The sequence below is a fragment of the Rhinatrema bivittatum genome, chromosome 12 (assembly GCF_901001135.1).
Source record: "Rhinatrema bivittatum chromosome 12, aRhiBiv1.1, whole genome shotgun sequence".
Classification (NCBI taxonomy): Eukaryota; Metazoa; Chordata; class Amphibia; order Gymnophiona; family Rhinatrematidae; genus Rhinatrema; species Rhinatrema bivittatum.
Window position 1 is genome coordinate 67,223,619 of NC_042626.1, and position 22,677 is coordinate 67,246,295.

At 48.3% G+C, this 22,677-nt stretch overlaps 1 protein-coding gene across 1 annotated transcript in view; it reads left to right on the plus strand.

The window, feature by feature from the left end:
- TLK2 (tousled like kinase 2) overlaps positions 1 to 22,677 on the plus strand; it is a 226,197-nt gene that overhangs the window by 105,518 nt on the left and 98,002 nt on the right. Inside the window, exon 10 of the mRNA XM_029572698.1 lies at positions 9,569 to 9,705. Coding sequence (XP_029428558.1) covers positions 9,569 to 9,705 — 137 coding nt within the window. The remainder of the gene's footprint in view (positions 1 to 9,568; positions 9,706 to 22,677) is intronic.

Below are 22,677 nucleotides of genomic sequence, written 5' to 3' on the forward strand. Positions count from 1 at the left end.
GCGAAGTCGAAAGTTCTGTCAGAAGGCAATTTGCCGGGTACTCCAGTTGTTGTTGCGGTTGCTGGGCTGGATAGTCAACGAGGCCAAGAGCCATCTTGGCCTCGTTTATATTTTTTATTTGTGTTTATTTATATTTGTGTTATAAATATAAATAATATATATTTGTATATTTATATATATATATATATATATATATAGATATATATTTATAAATATATAGATATATATATATATAAATATATATTTGTGTTATAAATATAAATAAACACATATATATATGTGTTTATTTATATTTTCCTCTGCAACTGGACTACAATTTCTAAGTTCAAAAATTCATTTTATCTTATTATTTATATTTGGCATGGTTAATATGTCACTATATCCAAGTTAAATAGTTAAATTATACAGATTATATTATATAATTTTATTAATTACAATGTTAAACTATACTATATTATTTATTATCATTATGTTAAATTGTCATCCAGTTATATTGTTCCATATGTGCCACTGTTCTATGTAAAGCCCCTTATCTCTGTTGGGCAGTTTATCGTTATATGTAAACCGGAGTGATTTGTAGTCTCTATAAGAACCTCGGTATATAAAAATTAAAAATAAATAAATAAATAAATAAATCTGATGCACTCGCAGTCACTAGAATTTTTGGGAGCTTTGTTGGACACGCTTCAAGGGACAGTGTCCCTTCCAAGAACATATGCTCAGACTCCAGGGCCAAGTACGAGCCTTGTTAGCCCGATGTGTTCCCACGGTCTGGGATTACCTTCAGGTCCTGGGCTCCATGACGTCGATGCTGGAATTGGTTCCGTGGGCTTTCGCTCATATGCAGCCTTTACAATTAGCATTGCTGTCCCGATGGAATCCAGTTTCGGGACAGTTCCATCTCGATCTGCCCCTGACTGAGACCGCTTGGTCCACCCTGGATTGGTGGTTGTCCCCGGTCAACTTGAGGCATGGAGTACCATTGGTAGTTCCAATCTGTACGGTGATCACTACGGATGCCAGCTTGTCCGATTGGGGAGCGGTGTGTTTGAGAAAGTCGGTACAGGGACTATGGTCCCCGGAGGAAGCTCGTTGGTCCATCAGTCGTCTGGAGACCAGAGCAGTTCGATTGGCGCTGCAGGCATTCTTGCCGCTTCTCCAGGACAAGGTGTTCCGAGTCCTTTCTGACAATGCGATCACAGTAGCTTATATCAACCATCAAGGAGGAACCAGAAGTCGTCCAGTAGCGTTGGAAGCTCATCTCTTGATTCACTGGGCAGAACAAAACCTGGCCTGCATAGCGGCCTCTCACATCGTCGGGGTGGAAAATGTGCAGGCGGACTTTTTCAGTCGCCATCTTCTCGACCCAGGAGAATGGGAATTGGTGGACGATGTCTTTCAGTTCATTTGTACCCAGTGGGGCACTCCCCGGATGGATCTCATGGCGACGTTCAAGAGGGGGCAGAGGGCATGGACGCCCTGGTCCTTCCATGGCCGACAGATGTTCTGCTTTGTGTTCCCACCTTGGCTCCTCATAGGCAGTCCTTCGCCGAATAGAGTTACATCCGTCTGAGGTGGTTCTAATAGCTCCCGAGTGGCCACGGCATCCCTGGTTTGCGGATCTGGTGAATCTGGCGATCGCGCCTCTGTTGCGCTTCCCAGACAGGCCGAATCTGCTTCATCAGGGACCCATCTGTTTTGACAGGTCGAGCGCTTCTGTCTAGGGGCATGGCTTTTCAGAGGAAGCGGCTGAAGTCTCAGGGATATTCGGATGCCGTAGTGACTACGCTGTTGCGCTCTTGTAAGGTTTCTACTTCCCTCTCTTATGTCAGGGTCTGGAAGGATTTTGAGGCCTGGTGTCTCAACAGGGCTATTGTTCCTACCCGAGTGACCATTCCGGAAATTTTGAATTTTCTTCAGGCTTGTTTAGCGAAGGGATTATCGTGTAGTTCCTTGCAGGTACAGGTCACGATGCTCTGTTCCTTGCGCGGTAATATCCAGGGAGCTTCTCATCCTGATGTTTCTCGTTTCCTTCGGGGGAGGGGGGGGTGTGTGAAGCATTTGTGTTCCCCAGTGTGACAGCCCTGTCCCTCTTGGGATCTGAATCTGGTTCTTAAGGATTTGTGTCGGGCACCCTTTGAACCATTGCGTAGAGCAACCTTGCAGGACCTTACCTTGAAGGTAGTGTTCTTGGTGGCTATTGCGTCGGCACGCCGGCTATCTGAGCTTCAGGCTCTCTCTTGTAGAGAGCCCTTCTTGCGCATCTCTGACTTTGGGGTTTCTTTTCGTACGGTTCCTTCATTCCTACCTAAGGTGGTGTCTTCCTTCCATTTAAATCAGTTGGTCGAGCTACCGTCATTTTTGGATCTGGATAGGTCGGACCCTTTTTCTAAGGATCTTCGGAAGTTCGATGTGCATAGAGCTTTGTTACGATACCTGGAGGTGACCAATGCATTTCGAGTTTCGGATCACCTTTTTGTGCTGTGGAGTGGTCCCCGAAGGGGCAGTATGGCTTCCAAGACTACCATCGCTCAGTGGCTTAAGGAGTCCATCACTTCTGCCTATTTGTTGGATGGTAGATCTTCACCCATAGGTCTGCGGGCTCACTCCACTCGTTCTCAAGCCTCATCCTGGGAGGAATGTTCAACAGGTTTCCCCGGAGGAGATTTGCCAGGCGGCTACGTGGAAGTCTTTGCATACTTTCGCCAGACATTATCGCTTGGGTGTTCGGGCACCAGGTGGCGGTGGCTTTGGAGAGGGAGTGCTTAGAGTGGGCCTTTCTGGATCCCATCCCAATTAAGGTAAGCTCTGGTACATCCCAGGAGTCTGGACTGATCCGGGTACGTACAGGGAAAGGAAAATTGGTTCTTACCTGATAATTTTCGTTCCTGTAGTACCACAGATCAGTCCAGAGTCCCACCCATTTTTTTCTTGGAAGGGAATGGAGAGTCCGCTCTCTTTACTGATCTTTATCAACGGCTTGATTCAACATTGTTCTCTTTTCTTCGCATGGGTTCTGTATCCCTTTGGGGGGTTGTTATGCCAGTTTGTGGTTACTGTATATAGTTAGTTTGATCCATTCTGCTTTGACATTATGTAATACTGCCAGACTGTAGGTGGCACCAGCCTATATGAGGCGGAGTTTTTTTTTTGGTAAACTGTCTCCATCTGCTGGGGGGGAGGGGGGCCAAACCCAGGAGTCTGGACTGATCCGTGGTACTACAGGAGCGAAAATTATCAGGTAAGAACCAATTTTCCTTTTGTGCAGCCAGGTCGGGAAACACACGCTTCAGCTGTTGCGACCTGGCGCGCGTGGCTTAGCCCAGATAGGTGCAGCAGCCACACGGTGCAGCCTACTTCAGTGTCGGCGTACTCAAGCCTCATTGCGCTTCCTGCCATATGGCGGATGCCGCCTAAGCTGCGCATGCGGTTTGTAGGGCCTGCAGATTCTGGTTGGCCCGACTTAATTCCCACTCTTTCTGCACAGGCTGTGCATCGGGAGCGGAGGGAACCTCTGCGGGTGACTCCAAGGAGAGGAGGGCCTCCTGCTCTTCAGGGGCTGTGCCCGAGGCCCCGGGGGGAGGGGGAGCCGCTGCGGGTTCTGTCATACCCGTGGGGGATCGCATACTGGGATCTTCACCCCACCAGGAACCCAGAGATCCCCCTCCTTTGGTGGGCAGGGAGGTGCGGACTCGGTCGACAGTCTTCCCTCACATGCGTCTGAGGAACCAGAGGAATTTTCTCCAGAGTTTGTTCTGCTGTTACATAGAGCCTTCCTGGCGCGGAAGGGTGCAGGGGAGAAGAGGTCCAGAGAGAGGCAGACAAGTGCCCCGTCCAAGAGGCCAGTGCTGGCGTTGGTGGGAGTTCGGGAGATCTACTTGTGCCTGGGATTGCGGTGTGCTGGAGCTGAGGGCAACCCCAGGGATCTGGATGATTCTGATGATATTCAGGATGATTCTGCCTCCCCTTAGAGAGCGGACACGGACGTGGATCCAGATGGGTTTGGAATCCGGATGCAGACAGGGATGATCCTGATCCTGACAAGGGCCTCATGGCAGAAGGGGATGGTCTATCTTTTTAAAAAGGAGGAGCTCCATCCCCTCATCCCTCAGGTGTTGGAGGAGTTGGGGGTTAAGATGACTCAGAGTCCGACAACGAGGGAGTGAATCCGGTTCTGGATGGGGCTGCATGGTGCCCCAGTGCCTTCCTGTTGCCTAAGAAGATTCAGAAACTGATCAGCTGAGAGTGGGATTTCCCGGAAGCAGGCTTGAAGGTCGATAGAGCTATGGCGAAGGTCTATCCTTTGGAGGAAAGCCTAAGGATTCCTAAGGTAGTTGTGGCGGTCTCAGAGGTGACTAAAAAGACTGCGATCCCAGTGGCAGGGTTGGCCGCTCTGAAGGATGTTCAGGACTGAAGCTGGAGATTCAGCTGAAATGCATGTTTTTAGGTGTCTGCCTTGATAGTGTGTGGCGGCCTGATGCAGCATGCCTGTTTGTGCTGGGTTCAGAAGGCACAAGAGCAGGCTTCTACCGGGGTGCTCAGTCCTGGCCATTCCGCGCGCTTGGAGGCGGGAGTGGCTTAAGTGTTGAATGCGCTGTATTATTTGGTGTATATGTCTGCCAGGAGCATGGTCACTGCAGTGGCGGCACGCAGGCGTTTGTGGTTGTGCAATTGAGCGGCGAACCTGTGGTCCAAGTCCCAGCTGTGTAACCTACCTTTTAAAGGAAGGTTTCTGTTTGGCAAGGATCTGGATCAGCGGATGAACTTTGGGGAAATCCAAAGGGAACCGTTTACTAGAGGATAAGAAGAGCAATAAGAAGATCTTTCCTTCCAGTCCCAGTTTTGGATTCTCAGAGATTTCGTTCCAACAAAGAGACCTCTGGTTCAGGGCCAAAACAGTCATTGGGGCACCAGTAGTCCTTTTGGGGTTTCCCGCAGGTCTTCCAGAGTCAGAGCTGGTCAGAGGACCGTAGCAGGAAAGTCTTCCCAAGGAAGCCAGGCTCGCCACTCCTTTGTGGAAGTGGTAGGGGGTAGGTTGTCCCAATTTTACTGGGAGTGGGCCAAGATCACCTCTGACCAGTGGGTCCTGGCAGTGGTAAGAGATGGTTACATGTTAGAATTTTCATGCCCAGTCAGGGAGGCCTTTCTGGAGTCCCACTGCTCATCACAAAGCAAATGATGAGCAGTGGAAGGGACCCTGCAGAGGTTGCTAAGATTGGACACAATAGTCCCTGTCTCTCCGGACGAGCGAGGTTGAGGTAGGTTCCCAATAAAGGGCACTTTTTTGACCCATTCTGGGCTTGCAAAAGGTAAACGTAGTCTTGCAGGTTCCACGTTTTTGCATGGCGATATTGCGTACGGTTATAGCAGTGGTCCGCAGAGGAGAGTTTCTGATGTCTTTGGACCTGACAGAGGTGTATCTTCATACTCCTATTCAAAAGGATCATCAGAAGTTTCTGCAGTTCATGGTGCTGGGGCAACACGTCCAGTTTCAAGCCCTTTCTTTCAGGTTGGCTACAGCTTCCTGCACCTTCATGAAGGTGATTGTGGTAGTGGCGGCAGCCTTGAGGTGAGAGGTAATCTTGGTCCATCCATATCTGGACGATTGGCTGATTTGGGCAAAGACAGAGAGTGCAGTCGGTCCATAAAAAGAGTGATGGATACTCAGAGGTCTCTGAGTTGGGTGATCAATGTAGTAAAGAGTCACCTGGTTCTGTCTAAGTCTAGGAACCCTTTTCAATACTCAAAAGGGGCAGAATGTTTCTGACAGCAGGCAGGTTGAAGCTGCAGGCGCAGGTGACTCATCTGTTGAGCCTGTCAGTGCCGAAGGTCTGGGATTACTTGCAAGTGCTGGGCTCCATGGCCTTGATATTGGATTTGGTTTCATGGACACTTGCTCACATGTGACCATTGTAAAGGGCGCTTTTGTCCAGGTGAAATCCGTTGTCTGAGGAGTATCATCTGCTGTTACCTCTTCTATGAGAATCGAGGTCCAGTCTTTCATGGTGGCTGTCGAGGGTAAACCTGGAAAAAGGAGTGGACTTGGAGGTCCCGAACTTAGGTGGTGGTGACCACAGATTCCAGCTTCAAGGGCTAGGGGGCGGTGTGCCTGGGATGCTTGGCCCAGGGTCTTTGGTCAGCGGTGAAAGCGTCCTTGTCAATCAATCACCTGGAGACTAGGGCAGTGCGCAGAGCCCTGGAAGTGTTCCTGCCTTTGATCCAGGGACGCATGGACCGAGTGTTTTCGGACAACGGTGGCATACATCAACCGACAAGGCCCTCCTTGCGAGTCATGTGATGCCCCGGGAGACATAGCTGTTTGTGTGGGTGGAGCGCCATCTCGAGGGGATTGCGGCCTTGCACGTTGCCGGAGTGGACAGTGTGCAAGTGGATTTCCTCAACAGGCAACAACTAGATCCCAGGGAGTAGGAACTGTTCCTGGAAGCCTGGAATCACATTTGTGCCAGATGGGGTGTTCCCCAGTTAGACCTCATGGCAACACGGGGCAATGCAAAGATGGTGAGATTTTTCAGTCACTGGAGGGAGTCCGGTTCGTTAGGGCTAGAAGCTCTGGTGTGCCCCTGGCCAACCAGGATTCTTCTGTACGGGTTTCCTCCGTGGCCTCTCATCGGTCGCGTTCTGTGGCACATAGAGTTGCATCCAGGGATGGTAATGTTGGTGGCATCGGAGTGGCCGCAACACCCATGATTCACAGATATGGTGTATCTGGCGATCGACGGGCCTCTTTGGTTGGCTTATCTGCCAGAGTTGCTGCAAGAAGGACCCATATTTTCAGACTGGGAGGATCGCTTTTGTCTCGCAGCTTGGCTTTTGAAAAGCGATGGTTGCGCCTAAAAGGATTTTCGGATCCAGTAATTGCCATTAGGCTTCAGGCTAGAAGGCCCTTTGTCCATGGCATATGTCAGGATGTGGAAGCTATTTGAGTCCTGGTGTCTTCAACAGAGTTTGTACCCTTTGTCGGTGGGAATCTCTCACATTTTGTCCTTTCTACAACATCGCTTGTCCAAGGGCCTGGCTTATAGTTCACTTTGCATGCAGGTTTCAGCCTTGGGTTGTCTAAGGGGCAAATGGCGTGGAAGATCCTTGGCCTCTCATCCCATTGTGGTTTGTTTCCTTAAGGGGGGTTAAGCATTTGCGACCTCCGATTTGAAAAGTGTGTCCGGATTGGAACCTCAACTTGGTTTTGTGGGCTCTTTGTGATATGCCTTTTTTGCTCTTCTTTGAAGGACTTGACGTTGAAGACGTTTTTTCTGATTGCCATATGTTCAGCTAGGCAGATTTCCGCGCTTCAGGTGCTATCCTGTCGGGATTCTTTTTTGCGTATTGCTGATGACAGGGTGACATGGCGTACGGTACCCTCCTTTTTGCTGAAAGTGGTGTCTGCTTTTCACGTGAATCAGACAGTTGAGCTTCCAGCTTTTCCCGAGTGGTCTAGAGAGTCTCCGCAGTTTAGTGATCTTCATCTCCTGGATGTGCGTCGCACTCTGTTGCATTATTTGAAGGTCTCTAATAGTTTTCGCCATTCAGATCATCTCTTCGTGGTGTTTGTTGGAGCAAAGAAAAGAGAGCAAGTCTCTAAGGCTACCATTTTGAGATGGCTGAAGGAGGCCATTTGCTTATCCTATATTTGTAAGGATCATGAGATTCCGACAGGCATCAAGGCACATTCGACTAGAGCGCAGGCAGCCTCCTGGGCGGAATGTCAGTTGGTGTCTCCCCAGGAGATTTGTAGGGCCGCAATGTGATCCTTGCTTCATGCTTTTACCAAACATTACAGATTGGATGTTTGGGCGCAAGAAGAGGCATCCATCAATGAAAGTGTGCTAAGAGGTGGGTCTTTTGGGTTCCTGCCTGGTGTAGGGGTGCTTTGGTACATCCCACTTGTCTGGAATGATCTGGGTATGAACAGGAAAGGAAAATTGGTTCTTACCTGCTAATTTTCGTTCCTATGATGTTACAGAACAGTCCAGAGACCCATTTACTGCTGAAAGACTGAATTTCCTGGTTATGATATAAACCGTACATCAGTGGTGCTACAACCTCTTTAAGAGTGGATAGTTTTTTTTATGCAGTGGTTGTCAGCGTATTTCTTTTTGTGTTAAGAAGCAGTGTTTTTTCCAGGTTAGGGGTTTCCAACCCTGTCTTTCTGGTTAGCCCTAGAAAGGGGAAGGTTATCTACTTTTTGGCTTGGATACAGGTCAATACTGAGGACTGCAGGTGGCACTCTGTTATGTAGCAGTGCCAGTTTTTGTTCTCTACCTCCATCTGCTGGTAGGGATGCAAAACCCACTTGTCTGAACTGATCTGTGGTATTACAGGAACGAAAATTAGCAGGTAAGAACCAATTTTCCTTTAATGACTACCAGTTACCAATTTCCAACACAGTATATAATCTTGTCATCACAATTGATTCTTCTCTTTCCATATAGCAGGCCTTTGCTAACTCCAACATTACTTAACTCCCTTCAATCAACATACTTCGCTAGTAATAGCATTAATAGCCACCCCTTATAATGTTATTATATATATTTATAATTATCTGATCTTCATTTTCCTTCTTACTCCAAGTTATTGATTCCCTGTTACATGTAACTGCTTTTCTGCACTATTGTTCAAATTGTAAAGTTTATTTTAATTGCACCCCTGTTTCTTGTGAACCAGCATGATGGGACTATCGTCTTGAATGTTGGTATATAAAAAAACTTAAATAAATAAATAAATATAACCATATATTGCCTCGCATTCACATTATTATTCAAATTACGTTTCCTCAAACACCTCAGACCTCTACTTGAGTCCTCTGATTTTCGCTCGGTTTTACAATCATTTCTGTTCTCCAGCTTGGATTATTTTAACTCCCTTTTCACCAGACTTCCTGCTTATGCTATTCGACCTATTCAGATACTTCAAAATGCTCATCTTCTATCAAATACAACAATTTGTGAACACATTACTCCAGTTCTTCAGTCTTTACACTGGCTTCCTATCTCCTACTGAATTCATTATAAACTTGCAACTACCGTTCATAATATGTTAAACAATTTATCATCCCCTTGGATTTCCTCGATGTTGAAGCTCTACACTTCCTCTAATTCTGTGCATTCCCCAGTTATGATCTCTTAGATATATCTTTGGCAAGGCTTGCTCACCTTGATGAAACAAGGGAATGAGCCTTCTCCACTGCTGCTCCCACCTTCTGGAACTCTCTCCTTCTAGACATGACACCTCAAAGATTCAAAGGCCTTCAAAAAATCCCTCACCTTTTAAAGTTGGCATTCAAATTCACATAGCCAGCTTTTTTTTTCTTTTTTTTTACGATTTGTTAGGTTGATGCGATAACTGTTTTTATTGTACTCCGCTCTGAACTACGGAAGGGCAGGTAACAAATATTTTAAATAATTGAAATAAATAAGTAAAGAGAATTATAAGTAGCCATTATAGAACTAAAGCCATTAGAAATTAATTAATTAGTTCCAAATTCTTATCAAAGCTTTTGGATTCCCCCTCCCTAACTCCATAACTGCCCCCCCTCCTTGTGTTTCCCCAGTCAAAGCAGGAAAAGATGGCTTGCCGTGACAAGAGCATGCAGGACCGGCTGAGGCTGGGTCACTTCACTACGGTGCGACATGGGGCCTCCTTCACTGAGCAGTGGACCGATGGTTATGCTTTCCAGAATCTCATCAAGTAAGAATTTTCTCTACCTTCACAGCAGGGGAGACAGATGGTGTGGGTATTTAATTAATGAAGGCATTTCAATTTAGTTTATTTTTTATAAAATAAATCCAAGATGTTCAGAGCAGTAAAAACAAAACATTCAACAAATTACAAGTTCTCATGATACATATGTTATGAACAATAGTATAAAAATACACAGATAAAACAAAATGGACTGAGTGCCCAAAATGAAAATTCAATGTACAGTATTGAGTGAGAACCCAGTTATGAAAACATGATGTAAAAAATAAAGCTTTTCAGCTGATAGAGGATTCTCCGAGGACAAGCAAGATGGTAATCCTCACACATGGGTGACATCGGATGGAGCCCCAGTCCAGAACTTTGATCTCAAATATTCTAGAACTTTCAGACCTGCCCTACTGAGCATGTGCAGCAGTAGCCATCACCCTATCCCTTAGGCACAGTCCCTCAGTCTGTTTTTTTCCACGGAGCCATGTGGTCATGGGAGCTGTGTGTGTCACGGTATTCAGCTTTGCTCTCTCCTCACAGTTTTTGTAAGTGTGGGTTTTTTTTTTCTAGAGCTGCAGCTGTTTTCTTTTCTTTCCTTTCCCTTACAGTAGTTTATTTTATTTTCCTTTTTCTCTTTCCACTGTCTACCAGCAGCATGGTGGGCCTTAGTCGCTATGCAGACTGGCAAAGTATATTCCCTGTACGTACCCGGATCAGTCCAGACTCCTGGGTTTTGCCCCCCTCTAGCAGATGGAGACAGAAGTTTAACAAACAAAACTCCGCCTTATCTAGGCTGGTGCCATCTACACTCTGGCAGTATTCTTCTGTCTCCTAGCAAATGGAGGAGGTGCAAAACCTGCAGTCTGTGCTGAGGCCTAGTTTTTCTGTTCTAGATAGTATTGTTCGCTTGAAAAAAAAAAAAAGAAAGAAAGATAGTTAGAATAGGGTATAGGACCGCAGTGGCTTGCCTGCAGGTCCAGTCTCCCGCCTCCCAGGGGGTTGAGAAGGCCTGAGGGGACCATCCGCCCTGGTTTCCGAGGCCGCTGAGGTGTGGGGTGCTTTGCCCTCCTGCCAGCTTGACTTCGTCACTGGGGGTGATACCAGGGAGCCCGGCTCACTCCCCCCAGTTGGTCCAGGACCCGGAGGCTATTTAAAAAAAAAAAAAAAAAAGTTAAAATAAGTTTTTTTGTGTGTTCTGTCGGGGTTTGATTCTCCTTCCCTTCCAGTCGCGTTCGGGGTGCTTGCGCGCTGTTTTTGCCGCTTTCTGAGCGATTTTCAGGGCTGTTTTTCGCTGCAGCATGCCGTGTTGGGCCACTTGTAGGGCCTGTGGCGCCGCACGGGCGCAACTATCCCGGGACAATTTGTGATCCGATTGTCTCTCCAGAGGCGAGGGAGTCTCTACGGCCCCGGGCAGGGTCCTGGTGAGGGACCAAACGGTGACCGGAGCATTTGGGGTCTTGCAGTCTTCAGGTGCCGACCTGTTCCCACGGAGCACGGGAACGGGCGCCATTTTGGGTTCAATAGGGTCAGTTTCGGCGGGAACGGTCGCCATTTTGGTCCTGCTGGTATCTGCGGCTGCTAAGGCGTGGGGGGAGGACGACGACCCCCCACCGCAATTGTCACCACAATGCAGAGTCCCTGAGGGGGACGGACCTGCGAGACCCGGCTGCGCTGCCAATACAGAGGTCCCTGAGGGGGATCAGACTGATTTATCTTCAGGCTCTTCTTTTTCGTCTGATTTTATTTTACTTATGCATAAAGCCTTCAAGGCCCGCAAAGTGGGCAGGAAAAGAGCACATGGATCGGACCCCCCACTAGGGTCTGGGAAACGGGCCAAGCCTGCTCAGGACCCGGATCTCATGGAGGGGCCACGCCCTTTCAGATTGCGGACCCCTCTGGTGGATCCGGATTCCTCTTCAGATAAGGAGGACCAGCCGGAGGACCAGGACCTGCCGTCCCAACCCCCGAGGGGGGTTGAAGGGGACGATGACCAGCCATCCGGAAATGTGAGAGGTGCCCATGGGGCAGACGGTGATGACCCGAAGGTGGTTAGTCTCTTTCGACGGGACGAACTGGGTCCCCTCACCCTGGCAATACTCGGGGAATTAGGGATACCGCTGCCTCAGGAAGAGTCCAGGCTTGGGGTTACGGACCCAGTGGTATTGGGCCTGAGGGGTCCTCCCTCAGCTTTTCCCTTTCATTTTTCAGCGACGGATTTGCTCTTCAAGGAATGGAGTACCCCAGACTTAGGTCTCAAGGTGGCTAAAGCGATGGACAAGCTCTACCCCCTGCCAGAGGAGGCCTTGGAGCTGCTAAGGGTCCCTAAGGTAGATTCGGCTGTGGCGGCTGTCACGAAGAAGACCACCATTCCAGTTACCAGGGGGATGGCTCTTAAAGACTTGCAGGACCGTAAACTGGAGATCCAACTTAAGAAGATATTCAAGGTCTCTGCGCTAGGGATTCGTGCAGCTGTCTGCAGTAATTTCTCCTTGTGAGCAGGGCTTCGTTGGGTGCAACAGCTACTAGCCAACGACTTGCTTTCCCAAGAGGAAGTGTGCCAGGTGGGACGTCTGGAGGTGGTGATTGCTTACAGCGTGGATGCCTTATATAATTTGCTTCACACATCGGCCAGATCCATGGTGTTGGTGGTTTCAGCACGGCGTTTGTTGTTGCTCCGCCATTGGGCAGCGGATGTGTCCTCTAAATCATGGCTGGGTTCGTTGCCATTTAAAGGCAAGTTGCTATTTGGAAAGGAATTGGAGGATCTGATTGAGTCTCTAGGTGAGAACAAGGTGCATCATTTGCCAGAGGTGCTCTGTCTTCCCGTTCACGATATAGGGGAGGTCGGAGGCCTCTGACTTCTCAGGGGTCAGTTTCCTCCTTCCGCCATAGTGCCAACAGGCAGCAGATGTACTCTGTCCTTTCACGGCCGCCGCTTCGGCTGACCAGGGCCTGGTCAGAATGCGCAGGGTGGAAAGCCCTCACAATGATGTGCGGCCGGTCCATTCCTCGATAGCAGAGGTCGGAGGCAGGTTGTCTCGGTTTTACGAGGAGTGGACCAGAATCACATCGGATCAGTGGGTCCTAGATGTGATAAGACATGGTTACGAGTTAGATTTTGTACTTCAGCCTCACCAGTGCTTCCTGGTCTCGCCCTGCGGTTTTGCGGCCAAACGCTGGGTGGAAAGAGAGACTCTGAGACGTCTTTGCAATCTCGGCGCAGTTGTTCCAGTCCCTCCGCCCGAGCTTCGCAGGGGCCGTTATTCCATTTCCTTCGTGGTTCCAAAAAAAGAGGGAACCTTTCGTCCCATTCTCAACCTAAAAAGGGTCAACAGATGTCTGCGAATACCTCGTTTTCCTATGGAGACCCTGCGGTCCGTGATTGCTTTGGTGCGACAGAGGGAATTTCTCGCGTCCCTGGACCTCACGGAAGCGTACCTTCACATCGGGATCTGGGCCAATCACCAGCGATTTCTAAGGTTCTCCGTGTTGGCTCAACATTACCAGTTTCAGGCACTGCCGTTCGGCCTTGCCACCGCGCCTCGGACTTTCACCAAGATTATGGGGGTGGTAGCGGTGCAGCTTCGCAGAGAAAGTTTTTTTGGTGCACCCGTACCTGGACGATTGGCTGATTCGTGCAAAATTGGAGTTGCTCTGTCAGGAAGCAATTCGCCGGGTGCTTCAATTGTTGCGAACTCTCGGCTGGGTAGTCAATGCGGCCAAAAGCTGGCTGGTACCTTCTCAGTCTCTGGAGTTTTTGGGAGCTTTATTCGACGGGAATGGTGTCTCTCACAGGGGAACGCATGTACAAGTTACAGGGTCAGGTGTGAAACTTGTTATCCAAGCGAGTTCCGATAGTCTGGGATTATCTTCAGGTGTTGGGGTCAATGACTTCGACATTGGACTTGGTTCCCTGGGCTTTCGCTGATATGCGGCCCTTACAGTCAGCGTTGCTTTCCCGATGGAACCCAGTGTCAGAACAATTTCATCTTCCTTTACCCCTGACGGATTCAGCTCGGTCCAGTCTGGATTGGTGGTTGTGTCAGAGCAATTTATGCCGCAGAGTACCGTTAGTAGTTCCGGCCTGGACAGTGGTCACTACAGATGCCAGCTTGTCCAGTTGGGGAGCGGTTTGTCTGCGGAAGTCTGTGCAGGGGCAATGGTCCCTACAAGGAAGCTCGTTAGTCCATCAATCGTCTGGAGACCAGAGCGGTTTGATTGGCGCTGCAGGCTTTTCTACCGCTTCTCCGAGGCAAGTCGGTCAGAGTTCTGTCAGACAATGCGACCACGGTGGCTTACATCAGTCGGCAGGGGGGAACCAAGAGTCAACCAGTGGCGTTGGAAGCCCGTCAGTTGATCGCGTGGGCGGAAAAGAATTTGTGCAGCATAGCAGCCTCTCACATTGCCGGGGTAGAGAACGCTCACGCGGATTTCCCAGGAGAGTGGGAACTCGTGGACGCTGCGTTTCAGCTCATTTGTGCCCAGACGGGGACTCCCGCTCTGGACCTGATGGGCGACGTTCAAGAATTCCAATGCTCCTCGCTTCTTCACCCGTCGCAGGGAGACGGGAGCGGAGGGCGTGGACACTCTGGTGCTACCTTGGCTGATGGATGTTCTACTGTATGTGTTTCCTCCGTGGCCCCTCATCGGCAGGGTCCTTCGCCGCATAGAGTTACATCCGACGGAGGTGGTGCTCATAGCTCCCGAATGGCCGCGACGTCCCTGGTTTGCGGATCTGGTAAATCTGGTCCTAGAAGACCCCCTACGGTTTCCGAACGTGCCGGATCTACTGCATCAGGGGCCCGTTTGTTTCGACTAAGTCGAATGCTTTTATCTAGCGACATGGCTTTTGAGAGGCAGCGGCTGAAATCCAGAGGGATGCTGTGGTAACTACTCTCTTAAGGTCCCGCAAGGTTTCTACATCTTTATCTTATGTGCGGGTCTGGAAGGTCTTTGGGGCCTGGTGCCTTGCTCAGGATGTGGTACCCACTCATGCGACCGTTCCAGATGTTTTGTATTTTCTTCAGGATGGTTTGGCAAAAGGTTTCTCGTGTAGCTCCTTGAGCGTACAAGTGGCGGAGCTAGGTTCTTTGCACGGTCAGATCCACAGAGCGTCCTTGGCGTCTCACCCAGATGTTGCTCGGTTTCTTAAAGGGGCAAAAGATTTACACCCGCCATTCTGGCGGCCCTGTCCTTACTGGAATCTGAATGTGGTTCTTAAGGCTTTGTGTGGAGCACCCTTTGAACCTCTCCGCAGGGCCACCTTGAAGGATCTCACTCTGAAGGTGGTGTTTTTAGTGGCTATTGTATCGGTAAGGCGGGTGTCAGAACTTCAAGCCCTGTCTTGTCAGGAGCCCTTTTTGCGGATCACGGAGTCTGGGGTGTCTCTGCGAACGGTACCCTCATTTCTCCCTAAGGTTGTCTCTTCCTTCCATTTAAATCAGGCGGTGGAGCTTCCATCGTTTTCGGATTTGGACCGCTCAGATCCTTTGTCTAAGGACTTGAGGAAATTAGATGTCCGTAGGACACTGTTGCGCTACCTGGAGGTTACCAACGGTTTCCGTGTATCGGATCACCTGTTCATGCTTTGGAGTGAGCCCAGAAGATGCAATGCGGCTTTGAAGACTATAATAGCTCGCTGGTTGAAGGAGGCCATAAACTCTGCGTATCTGTTGCAGGGACGGTCACTGCTGGTGGGTCTCCGGGCTCATTCTATGCAATCTCAGGCCGCATCCTGGGCGGAATGCCAGCAAATATCTCCAGAGGAGATTTGCAGGGCAGCTACGTGGAAGTCCTTACATACTTTTGCCAGGCATTATCGTCTGGATGTTCGGGCTCCAGGGACTGGTGGATTTGGAGAAGGGGTGCTCAGAGCGGGCCTCTCCGGATCCCATCCCATTTAATGGCAGCTCTGGTACATCCCAGGAGTCTGGACTGATCCGGGTGCATACAGGGAAAAGAAAATTGGTTCTTACCTGACAATTTTCGTTCCTGTAGTACCACGGATCAGTCCAGAGTCCCGTACTTCCAAGGAAAGGGAGAGTCCGTACTGCTTGTCTTTCTTTCATTCACAGCTCAATTGTGGATGTCCTGTTCTCGATAGCATGGGTTATGTTCCCATTTGGGGGTTTATTGAGCCGGTTCAAGTTGTTAGGTTACTGTATATAGTTAGTTTGGGTGTTTTGTAATCTATTCTGCTTTGACATTAAGTAATACTGCCAGACTGTAGGTGGCACCAGCCTAGATAAGGCGGAGTTTTGTTTGTTAAACTTCTGTCTCCATCTGCTAGAGGTGGGGGGGCAAAACCCAGGAGTCTGGACTGATCCGTGGTACTACAGGAACAAAAATTATCAGGTAAGAACCAATTTTCTTTTCCCTGTACGTACCCGGATCAGTCCAGACTCCTGGGTTTATGCATCCGAGCCAGCAGATGGAGACAGAGAGAGTTTTACTGACACTCAGGCCGATACAGTAAAAATCGCGGGAGAGCAGGCGAGCGCACAGGACACTCTCCTGTGCACGCGATACAGTAAAGTACTTTATTTAAATTAGGGTCCACGGCAAAAAGAGGCGCTAGGGACACTAGCGCGTTCCTAGCGCCTCTTTTTGGACAGGAGCGGCGGCTGTCAGCAGGTTTGACAGCAGACGCTCAACTTTGCCGGCGTCTGTTCTCGAGCCCACTGACAGCCACGGGTTCAGAAACCGGACGCCAACAAAATTGAGCATCCGGTTTTCAAGCCGCAGACCCATTTAAAATTTATTTATTTTTTTAATGATATTTTACTTTTTTTTAACTTTTGGGGCCTCTGATTTAATATCGCCATGATATTAAATCGGAGGGTGCACAGAAAAGCAGTTTTTACTGCTTTTCTGTGCACTTCCCCTGCGCTGGCAGAAATTAACGCCTACCTTTGAGTAGGCTCTAGTTTCTTAAACTTCGTGGGCACCTCCGCCCACGAAGCGGCTTCGGGGATTGCGGTGCTATTCTGGCTCGAGGCCCTGTCCTAGGTGCTGCTTATCCCAGGACAAGCAGGATGATAGTCCTCACATATGGGTGACATCATCAGATGGAGCCCTGGTACGGAAAACGCCTGTCAAGAGTTTCTAGAAACTTTTGGCTGGCACTGTGGGCCTACTGAGCATGCCCAGCATGCCATGATATTCTCAGCCACAGGGTCTCCCTTCAGTCTTTTTTTTTTTTTTTTCCACCTTGCTGTAGCAAAGCAGATCAGGAGCTCTGGAAAAAGAATTCCCTCATATTTCTCAAGGGAAGAAAACTTTTTCAGTCACATTTTTCTTCATAATTGGGTCTCCCTTCGACATAGTCTTGGTGAGTACATTTTTCAGATAGTTTTTGATCGATTCCGGTCACCTCACTGTCGATTCCCGACGGTCATCGACTGTTATTAGGCCACAACTTTATCATGGCCTCGGGGTTTAATAAATGTCCAGATTGTAACCGGACTATGTCCATTACTGGCCCACATTATGTATGTGTTCTGTGCCTGGGATCAGGTCATGACGTCCGGGCTTGCTCAACCTGTGCCCAGATGACACCAAAGGGCAGGCGTGCCCGTTTGGATAAGATGGAAGAATTGTTTAAAGATTCCATCGTCATCGTTGACGTCGTCCCCAAGGATAACACCTCCCTCAGTAACTAAACATCAAGGTGAAAAACGAACCGATGACCGTCCGTCACCGGCACCGTCGATAGCATCTTCTTCAGCATTGAAGGGTCATTGAGAAAAGAAGTGGCATCGCCACCGATCATTCAACCCAGCGGATGGCAAAGCATCAACGTCAGGATCGAAATCCATCGAACCAATGCCAGAGAAGGTCCGTGTACTAGAGCCAACTCCACCGGCTGTACACGAAGAACCGTGGCGCTCTCCGCCGGGCTCGGTGTCAGAGGATGTGCCACCACGAATCATCGTGGAAGTGCCAATAGCGCCAGCAGTACCTTCCCCAGTGGCAGTGGACACTGCCTCGATTTCAAGGGAAGAAGTGACTGACTAATTTAGTCCAACAAGCCGTCGTCGAGGCTTTGAGGAATCTACAGCGTCCGACAGTGCCATCAATACCGACACCGGCATCGACATTGGACCAATCAATTTTTCAGCCTTTGCTGAATAGACTCGATGCCTTAATAGGAGCTTTTCCTCAGACACCGATGGCACAGATTCCATCGATACAGCCATCGACGCCATCGATGCCGATACACCCGCCGGTGGCTCCAGTCATCCTGATTCCCGAATCATCGGAGGAGGACGGTGGAGACTCCGATTCTGCCCCAGGACCACCGGGGCTTCATCGACATCGAGTTCCAAAGACACCCTCGATGCCTTTCAAGGATCCATCGATGCCAATACATCCAGGTCCATCGGGGGATATACAGAATCGATTTCCACCGATGCCATCGAGGCCCATCAATTCTCCATCGATGCCCTCGCTACCAACGATGCCAAAACACATACCAACAAAAGCTGTGTTTAAATCAAAGCATCATCTGCAACCAGAGGACCCTGACTCCCCTTATCATCCTCACTATACATCTTGGAAGGATGTTGACACAGACACGGAGTCAGAGGAACTGCAATCAGAGCCCTCTCCACCAGAGGAGAGAGAGAAATCCGCTCCAGAAGATTTGTCATTTACAAATTTTATTAAAGAAATGGCAGATACAATTCCCTTTGAATTGATCACAGAGGAGGATACCAGACATAAGGCCCTAGAAGTCCTGCAGTTCATGGATGCACCTATCCCAATCCATAAAGTCCTTTTGGAACTCACAACAGTGAATGTGGGAACATCCCTGCTCAGTCCCAGCAGTGAATCGGAGAACAGATGCCACTTATTTAATGCAGCATGCTCCAGGATACCAGAAACCCCAACTACCTCACCATTCGGTAGTTGTAGAATCAGCTCAGAAGAAGGCCCGAAAACAAAAATCTCATTCCTCTGTCCCATCAGGGAAGGAACAACACTTCTTGGATACCTTAGGGTATCCATGCTGGTAGCACGCATTGCAGCATACCAGCTGTATATGACACAATACCAAATAAACTTGTGGAAACAAGTACAGGGTATTGTGGATAACCTTCCACAGCAACATCAACTACCGTTGGCTACATTAGTTGAAAAAGGATTGGAATCTGGCAAACACGAGGTGAGAGCTGCTTATGTCGTGTTTGAAACATCAACTCGTCTATCTGCCTCTGCAATAAATGCGAGAAGATGGGCCTGGCTCAAGGCCTTGGACCTCAGACAGGAAGTCCAGGAAAGGCTAGTAGATCTTCCTTGTGTTGGAGACAATCTTTTCGGGGAAAAGATTTAAGCTGTGGTACCTCAGCTGAAAGACCATCATGAGACACTCAGACAGCTCTCCAAATTGCCAGCAGATCAGCCATCCTCCCTAAGACGGCCAACTCGCAGGGACACAAGGCGACCCTTCTACAGACCTAGAAGGTACTACCCACCTGCCTCTTCAGCACGTCAGTACCGTCCCTCATAGAGAGGACGTCCACGTCAGCCGAAACAACAAAAAACCCAGCCACCACCCCAAACTGGACCAGCGGCGGGTTTTTGAACCGAGTCAAGAGAACAGCAGCCTCTTTCTAAACCCTATGCCCTCCCTACCAGTCGGAGGTCGACTTCATTATTTCCAACACCAATGGAGTCTCATCACAAAAGACCAATGGGTATTAGCCATACTAAATCGGGGATATCGCCTAAAATTCAAAACAATGCCCCCGCATTCTCCTCCCATTCCACTTTGGACGAACATAGTCATCACACCTCAACTCCAAGTAGAACTCTGTACTTTGCTGACCGCCAGGGCCATCGAACCAGTTCCCTGGTCTCAACAAGGTACGGGGTTCTACTCTTGCTATTTCCTCAATCCAAAGAAAACAGGCGGCCTTTGGCCTATCTTAGACCGCAATCTCAACAAATTTCTTCACAAAGAAAAATTTCGAATGGTATCCCTGGGAACCATCCTTCCATTGCTTCAAAGGGGAGATTGGCTCTGTTCTCTAGATCTTCAAGACGCTTATGCTCACTTACCACTTACAACATCGCAAGTACCTACGATTCGTAGTGGGAAGACATCATTACCAGTATCGAGTCCTACCATTCAGCCTAGCCTCTGCCCCTCAACTATTCACAAAATGCCTAGCAGTGGTGGCCGCACTTCTAAGGAAAAACAGTATTCATGTTTTTCCATACCTGGACGATTGGTTAATCAGGAGTCTATCCAGACAGGGAGCTCTCTCTGCCCTGAAAACCACAATTTTATTTATTTATTTAATCATTTTTTTGTATACTGGCCTTCCTCACTGGATATCAGGTCGGGTTAACAGTATAATAACTAAAATTCAATAAATACAATACAACATAATTACAGTACAATCATAAAATATTCTAAAAAATTAAAACTAGGATAGAACCATACACTAATAAAAACATCCTAAAAAGTTAACAGCTCAATCACATTATTCCTATCTAAGTGAAATTTCATCCCCTAAATTCAAATATTCTAGCAGAGATAAATGTCTTGTTCTCTAAACTCATGATTAGCTACTGGCTTCCATTGTTTCGTTAAATGCCTGTTCAAATAACCATGTCTTGATATGTTTTTTGAACTTCTGAATGCATAGTTCTGATCTAATATCTATCGGCAAAGCGTTCCATATTTTTGGGCCAGCCAGAGAGAGAGTCCTCTCTCTGACTGAACTCAAATGTACTAATTTCAGGGAAGGGGTCGTAAGTAGTGCTTTCCCGGAAGATCTTAGATTACGTGCTGGAGTGTGTATACGTATTGAAGCACTTAACCAATCTGTATTATTGCTCTATACTATTTTATGTATTAGCATTAGGCATTTATACTGAATCCTTGCATGTATTGGTAACCAATGCAGCTCTCTCAGGATGGGTGAGATATGATCATATTTTTTTTGTTGGTCAATACCCGTGCTGCTGCATTCTGCAATAGCTGCAAAGGTCTTAAAGTTGAGTTTGGAACTCCCAACAGCAAGGCGTTGCAGTAATCCAATTTTGGTGAGATAATGGCCTGTAACACTGTATGAAAATCTCCTGTATGTAGCAATGGTTTTAATCTTTTTAAGATTTGCAATTTATAAAAGCCATCTCTGTTTATGGCTTTAATTGTGGCTTTCATACTTAATTCAGTGTCAAGGATAGGGCCTAGGTCTCTAACTTCATACTTGATATCATAAGTTGGTAACAATGACTTAATTTCTATTTCACCTTCTGGGATTACTCATCAATTATCCAAAATTCCACATCGAACCATCTCAACTCCTCACATTCATCGGAGCAGACCTCGACACCACAATGGCAAAAGCTTCTCTTCCATGCGACCGTGCCGACAATCTGGCATGCTTGGCGAACGTTATAATTCATCACCAGTTCGCATCCTCCCACCAAATTCCAGTGCTGCTAGGACACATGGCCTCGACAGTACAAGTCACTCCTATGGCAAAGTTAGCCATGAGAAGAACTCCATGGACTTTGAAATCTCAGTGGCTACAAGCTTTCCAACCACTGTCGTACACAATTCAAATCACCGACCAGTTACGTCTGTCGCTCCACTGGTGGACAAATCAAACAGCGTTGAAAGCTGGGTTCCCATTGCAAACAGGCAAATCCGCAAGTCATTCTGACCACAGATGCCTCCAACCTTGGTTGGGGAACTCACGTCAACAACCTTCAAACACAAGGAACGTGGACTACGCTCGAAAAGCAGTGTCAGATAAACTTCTTGGAACTTTGAGCAATGAGATATGCCCTTTATGCCTTCAAAGACTGCCTCTCAAACAAGGCTGTGCTGATACAAACAGACAACACAGTAGCAATGTGGTATATAAACAAACAAGGAGGCACAGGCTCTTATCTGCTATGCCAGGAAGCAGTACAGATTATGCTTGGGCTCTAGACCACTCCATACATCTCCGAGCAACTTATCTGGCGGGTATCAAAAACATCCTAGCGGACGATCTCAGTCGACATTTCAATCCCCACGAATGGTCGCTGGACCCATGTGTAGCGAGCAAAATCTTTCAACGCTGGGGTCGCCCAACCATTAGACCTCTTTGCATCCACACTGAACCACAAAGTGGAAAGGTTCTGCTCCCTCCACGGACATCGACAAACAGTCCCCAGGGACTCATTTGCTCGCCCCTGGAACACAGGTCTTCTATATGCGTATCCTCCAATTCCGCTCATGGCGAAAACTCTCGTGAAGCTACAACAGGACAGAGGAACAATGATCCTCATAGCTCCGTACTGGCCTCGACAAGTATGGTTTCCCATACTCCTCGCCCTCTCGATCTCACAACCAATCCGCCTGGGCACAGAGCCCACTCTCATCACTCAGAATCAGGGCAAGTTGTGTCATCACAACCTGACAACTTTTGCCCTAACAGCTTGGATGTTGAAAGCTTAATTCTGCAACCACTTAATCTTTCAACACAAGTCTCTCAAGTTCTAATAGCTTCACGAAAGCCTTCCACACGTAAATCCTACCACTTTAAGTGGACTAGATTTACAAAATGGTGTACAAAAAAGGGTATAGAACCTCTCTCCTGCCCCACTTTTTCTTTACTAGATTACCTATACCACCTGTCGGATTCTGGTCTCCAGACATCCTCTGTAAGGGTACACCTAAGCGCCATAGCGGCATACCACAAGGGAATAGGGGATGCACCAATAACAGCACAACCCCTAGTAAGTAGGTTCATGAGAGGCTTACTTCACCTCAAACCTCCCATTCGACCACCGGTCACTGAATGGGACCTGAATTTAGTACTAACAAGGCTCATGCGCTCACCGTTTGAGCCTCTACACTCTTGTGAAGAAAAATTCCTTACATGGAAAGTGCTTTTCTTAGTAGCCATTACATCGGCTAGAAGGGTAAGTGAGTTGCAAGCTCTCGTCACATACTCACCCCTACAC